The sequence below is a fragment of the Giraffa tippelskirchi genome, chromosome Y (assembly GCF_054371585.1).
Source record: "Giraffa tippelskirchi isolate mGirTip1 chromosome Y, T2T-mGirTip1v1.2.pri, whole genome shotgun sequence".
Taxonomy (NCBI): Eukaryota; Metazoa; Chordata; class Mammalia; order Artiodactyla; family Giraffidae; genus Giraffa; species Giraffa tippelskirchi.
This window is the reverse complement of record NC_137290.1, coordinates 7,069,179-7,075,178: the sequence shown is the minus strand read 5'-3', so window position 1 is coordinate 7,075,178 and position 6,000 is coordinate 7,069,179. Positions and strand designations below refer to the sequence as shown.

Genomic DNA, 6,000 nt, shown 5'->3' with positions numbered 1-6,000 from the left:
GCAGCCATGAAATTAAAAGACGCTTACTCCTTGGAAGCAAAGTTTTGACCAACGTAGATACCATATTAAAAAGCAGAGACATTACTTTACCAACAAAGGTCCATCCAGTCAGGGCTATGGTTTTTCCAGTAGTTATATATGGATGTGAGGGTTGGACTATAAACAAGGCTGAGCACTGAAGAATTGATGATTTTCAACTGTGGTGTTGGAGAAGACTCTTGAGAGTCCCTTGGACTGCAAGCAGATCCAACCAGTCCATCCTAAAGGAGATCAGTCCTGGGCGTTCATTGGAAGGACTGATGTTGAAGCTGAAACTCCCAATACTTTGGCCACCTGATGTGAAGTGCTGACTCATTTGAAAAAACTCTGATTTTGTGAAAGATTGAGGGCAGGAACAGAAGGGGACAAAGGAGGATCTGTTGGTCGGATGCCATCACTGACTCCCTGGACATGAGTTTGGGTAAAATCTTGGAGTTGGTGATAGAGAGGCCTGGCATGCTCGGTTTATGGGGTTGCAAAGAGTCAGACACGACTGAGTGACTGAACTGAACCTCCATTCCTCACTTAAGTGATATAATATGGTGTATTTCTCTTCCTGACTTTATGATATATGTTAAAGATGACATTGTTAGTACTCACTTTAGCAGCACATATTACTAAAAGTAGAATGACACAGAGAAGATTAACATGTCCCCTGCCAAAGGATGACACGCAAATTCATGAAGCATTCCATCTTCTTTCCTAGACTAGTTCAGTCGTTCAGCTGTGTCTAACTCTTGGCAACCCCACAGACTGCAACATGCCAGGCAAAAGGATCAAAGAGTCGGACACACAAAGAGTCGGACATGACTGAGCAACTGAACTGAACATGTTAAAACTTTTAACAGACAAGTTGCTTCTTATGGATGAACAAAGAAACTGGTCTTCAGACTAGCACAGACAAGAGATTTGTGGTGGCCAATTGGGAGGGAGGTGTAGGAGCAAAGGACTGTGAGTTTGGGGTTAGCAGATGGACTATTATATAAAGAATGGATAAATTACAAAACCTTTGCACAGCACAGAGAACCATATTTAATATCCTGTGATAAACCATAATGGAAAAAATTACAAAGAATGCCGTTATGTGTATACATACACATATAAAATGACTGGATTACTATGTTGTACAGCCAAAATGGACACATAACAAAAAGTGCAAGTTTCTCTGTTGTATCCAACTCTTTGCAACACCATGGACTCTGTGGACTTCACAGATCCCATGGACCATGGACCTGCCAGGCTCCTCTGTCCACGGAATTCTCCAGGCAAGAATACTGGAGTAGGCAGACATTCTCTTCTGCAGAGGCCCTTTCCAGTTCAGGGATCAAACCAAGGTCTCCCACATTGTAGGCAGATTCTTTACCACTTGATACTTCAATTAAAATAATAATAATAATTTTTTTTAAAGTGGTTTCTCATGATCTACCTCTGCTGAAGATGCTATGAATACTATAAAACAATTTAGGGTACTGCATAAATGTAGCTCATAAAGCAGCAGCATGGCTTGGGAGGATTAACTCCAATTTGAAAGAAGTTGTGATTAAAACATTAAATGGTAAAGCAGTCTACAGAAAGTTTGTGAAAGGAAGAATCAATGCGGCAAATGCCATTGTTAAGAAATTGCCACAGCCACCCTAACTTTCAGCAAACGTAATCCTAATCAGTCAGCTGTGATTAACATCAAAGCAAGCTCTTCTGCCAGCAGAGATCAGAACTCACTGAAGACTCAGACGATGGTTAGCATTTTTTTTCCCTGTAGGAATAAAACATTCTTACATCAAGACAAGGACTTCCCTGGTGGTCCAGATTGCACATTTCCAATGGAGGGGGAAAGGGTTTGATCCCTTGTCAGGGAACTAGGCCCCCCATGCTGCATAGTATGGCCAAAATAAAAACAAAACAGTATTTTTTCAACATACAATGCTGTTATTGCACAACACATAACTTTTTATGTAACAGAACACCCGAAATTCATGTGCTCACTTTACTGTGATACTTGCTTGACTGCAGTGGTCTGAAATGAAACCTCCAATGTCTCTGAGGTAGCCTTATAACCTACCAAGTTCACTACTGTTGAGGAATGTAATCATAAAATAAAGAAAGTATTATAAGTTAAAAAGTAGAATCTCTTTGGCTTTGATTTTAAATTTCTTCATGTTACAGAAAACCTAGAACAGATTCATTATATATATATATATATATATATATATATATATATATATACACACACACACACACACACATATATATAGTAGCTATATGAAGTAGTGGAAATATCTTCTCTTTTAATCGCAATACTTTTATAAAGTACAATTCCAGGTACAGACTTCTTGTAAAAAAAAAAGTACAAGATCAGTTATGTTAGGAAAATTTTAAATTCTTTTTCTTTTCTGTAATTCTCTCATGGTAAAGAACAAAAGGCAAATCATTTTAAACCTAAAATCCCAACGTGTCTGAAATGCTGAATTCAGTGTCATGTTAAGGTATGCTATGCAAAGAATAAATGTATATGCAGTTTTTAAGAAGAAATAAAAATAACAGGAAACAAAAACAACAAAGGACAAAATCTTCTTAAATCAAATTCTATTTATGAATTCAGCAAAATAATTTCTATAAAACAAAACAGCAAAATATTTAAATAGTATAAGATGGGCTGTATTTGTTTGCAGGGATATTTGGTTTTTAGACAGGCTCCAAAATATTACAGACATTTACAAGTTACCAATTCTTTTTTAAATATAGTATTTACTCCCAAGTTTCTTGAAATCCTGAAACAAATGCTTATCCTAAAATAGTACTTCAGAATTATAATAACTAACCATAAATTTATGTTTTAATTAAACCCCACAAGAGTAAGTTTTAGAATGGAAAAGAACCTGGGACAATTTTACTACCAAGTAAAATTCTGACTGACTAGACTATCAGCCAGACATCTTGGTGAAATGGTGTTTCAAACTACTATGGGACTCGGATGATGTCCACTTCATTGGCCTCCAGGTGAAGCAAAATTTTAGAACCTTCATCTATTAAACTATACAAAAAAAAAAAAAGCACACCAAGTAGTCTTCTCTTATGCACTCCACATTGTGGCATAGCAAAATTTTGCATACTTAATATTTTAAAATTTCTATTATCAATACTTTCACATTTCTGTGTCCCATCAAGAGACTCAACTGTCAAATATTAAATATAAAGAACATACATATAACCAAAAACTGCTTGTCACATTTCTCATTTTATATTTATTCCTGGTATAAGAAATAAAAGCTCTGGGCAACATACCTGTCACTTTAAGGAAACTGCTATCATTCATGTAACTTTGTTCTCGCTGGCTATACAAACTTAGTGTGTGTTCTCGCTGGCTACACCAACATAGTGTGAAGCCAAGATAAATACAATACAGCATTACTACAGCTTTAAAGTGATCATGTACTACCAGAATAAAAAGGTAATGAAAAATATGCATAAACAGTGTTATTACAACACCAATTTCCAACATCACCCATGTAATTCAAAACCTTACAGTGGCTCCAATAACTAAGAGTTAGTAAGCAGCTACTGGTGTGACTGATATGAATGGCCTCTTTCAATGTTAACTTTCTTCTCCCCATCTTCTTTTTCTTTGTAAAGACTTTGATCCAACTGCTGACAATATTGGTTGCCAAGTGCAGCAGACATAAAAAAAAAAAAAAAAACTCAAAAAATCAAAACACAACTTTTTTTTGGAGATCTCTCATATTCACCAAAAATTTTTTTGTTGCTTAAGAATTAACCGTCAAACATTACATTATGTACAACTTTCCCATTTACATATCGGTATCACCCATTTATTACAAAACACTATACACTTCTGCAGGTGGCTCACTTGTTGACACCAAATTTCTGCAAATGAGACAATGGATCAACTCTCCACTCCATGTTGAACAATTTCTCTATTTTTTTAATATTAGCCAAGTATATAAAAGTTTGGACTGTAACGCCTAACAGTCTGGTCTTAAAGAACCAATTAATTATGGCCATTTCACTGATCCTTCATTTCAGACGAGGATACTTCTTCATTGCCTTCACAGCTTTCTTGTTGCTGGGCAGTTTTCTGGTGGTTGTTCAAGTGATGTGCTGCTGGTCCTGTATATGGCTGTCCATGTATGTGATTTTTCTGAGAAGGTGAAACAGATTAGTATGTCAGACTTTTCAAATGAAAATGGAAAACTCACATGGTAAAGTATATCTAAAGGCTTCCCTGGTGACTTAGCAACAAAGAATCTGCCTGCAATGCAGGAGACATAAGGGACAAGGGTTTGATTCCTGGGTCAAGAAGGTCTCCTGGAAGAGGAAATGACAACCTACTCCAGTATTCTTTCCTGGAAAATACCATAGACAGAGGAGCCTGACAAACTACAGCTCAGCGTGTTGTAAAACAATTGGCCATGACTAAGCAAACTGAGACTACCAAGTTCAAAAGCAGCCATGAGTCCATTTTCCTTGGTGTGGTTCTCAGCAATCTCTGACTTTAACAAGGATCTTCAGATGATTTAAGGAACATTAAAGACCACTGCCTATTCAGCTATTTTAAATAGCCAAATTAGTCACATTTATAGTTTATAATTCAGAACAACCTTTCTAGAAACTCTCTCCCCAAATTCTTGTTTACAAATCAAAGTTTCTTCAGATAAAATTTTTATCAGTTATTCTTTTTCCTGAAATGAACCATCTATTGAAATGAGTCAAACTGTTAACAGGAGGAAGGAAACTGATTTAACATGATGCTTTCTTCATGAAGCTACAGTGGTTTCTATGATTACTTGGGTGTATGTCTTTTGTTGGTTTTGTGTGTGTGTGTTCCTCTCTGATTCTTACAGAATTTGGCTAGGGCACACACATCAAGCTTATTAGTCTCCAGTTTCAAGAATCTTAACAACTGGGATCTCTATCATTTTCAGTCTTCTTTCATTCTTCTCACTCATGTTTCAGAGAAGATACATTTAAGTGTTCAAAATTGTCAGTATTATTATAATCTTTTTTTTTAAACTTGGAAGACATTTACATTCATTTTTACTTTCCCACATCAGCAATCATGTATACCAGACTGGCCTCTATTGTCCATCAGGAAACATAGCACTATCGAGTATTTTTTCCAACGGAGAATATTGACTATTTTATCCAATGAAGAACTTAAGAAACTTTTAATCTCTAGTCCTGGTGGTTTTTCATGAGAATGAACTATGGACTAAAATGTGCTGTGTTAGCTGGATGTCATTTGAGTAGTACTGTGATCATATTCCCAGGTCCTTCCTGTGCAATGGAGAGTAATTTGACAGAATTGAGTCTTAAACTCAGACTGTTGTTTAAAAGACATTCCTATTGCAACTAAACATTGCACCAAAGTAACCAAGACACTTTTATATTGATTATTTTCATGTTAATGTGAAATATACATCTTGATTAAGTGCAGTTTTTGGTACAAGAGAGGTGCCTAGTGGGCAAAAAAAATTATGTACGAGTGGTCAAAACATGCTGTAATATCACTCCACTCCATCCACTCTTCTGATCACCTTGCACAAGTTATTCTGAATAGTTTATTACTTTATAGTCACAACTAAAAGCTACAAAATATTTAAGAAAAATAAGCAAATAATCACAAAAATTGGAGGGTTAAAATGAAGATAAACTCATATTTACCTGTTGATAGTGAGATCCAGATGAATGAGGATATAATGGGGCATCTTCTGGTGGAGATGATTCATGCTCATCTGGGGCTTCTTGGTCATCTGGCTCCTATTATTAAGATGTTTAAAGAGATTAATAAGGTGATTATAAAGCAACTTTAAATTCACTTTTAATCTTTTTAAAAAAATTTAAATCCACAAAGCTCATCTTTTTTTTAAACATTTTTTCATTTGCAGCCAATAAAATATTCAGAGAAAAAAATTTTGATTCACCTAAACATGTTTAGAACAATTT

General features: G+C 35.6%; 1 protein-coding gene and 1 non-coding gene across 3 annotated transcripts in view; one reads left to right on the top strand and one right to left on the bottom strand.

The window, feature by feature from the left end:
- The first annotated feature begins 631 nt into the window (after nt 1-631).
- Nucleotides 632-739, top strand: LOC145537853 (U6 spliceosomal RNA). The gene has a single exon (XR_014076451.1). It is a non-coding gene; the product is annotated as a U6 spliceosomal RNA (small nuclear RNA).
- Nucleotides 740-3,654: 2,915 nt separating this feature from the next.
- The window catches only part of LOC145537625 (ubiquitin carboxyl-terminal hydrolase 9X-like), a 159,312-nt gene continuing 156,966 nt past the window's right edge, over nt 3,655-6,000 (bottom strand). For both annotated transcript variants that reach the window (XM_081568366.1, XM_081568367.1), the window contains exons 44-45: nt 5,719-5,814; nt 3,655-4,195 (exon numbers count right to left, since the gene is read on the bottom strand). In XM_081568366.1, the coding sequence (XP_081424492.1) occupies nt 4,061-4,195; nt 5,719-5,814 (231 nt within the window). In that variant the 3' untranslated portion in view covers nt 3,655-4,060. The remainder of the gene's footprint in view (nt 4,196-5,718; nt 5,815-6,000) is intronic.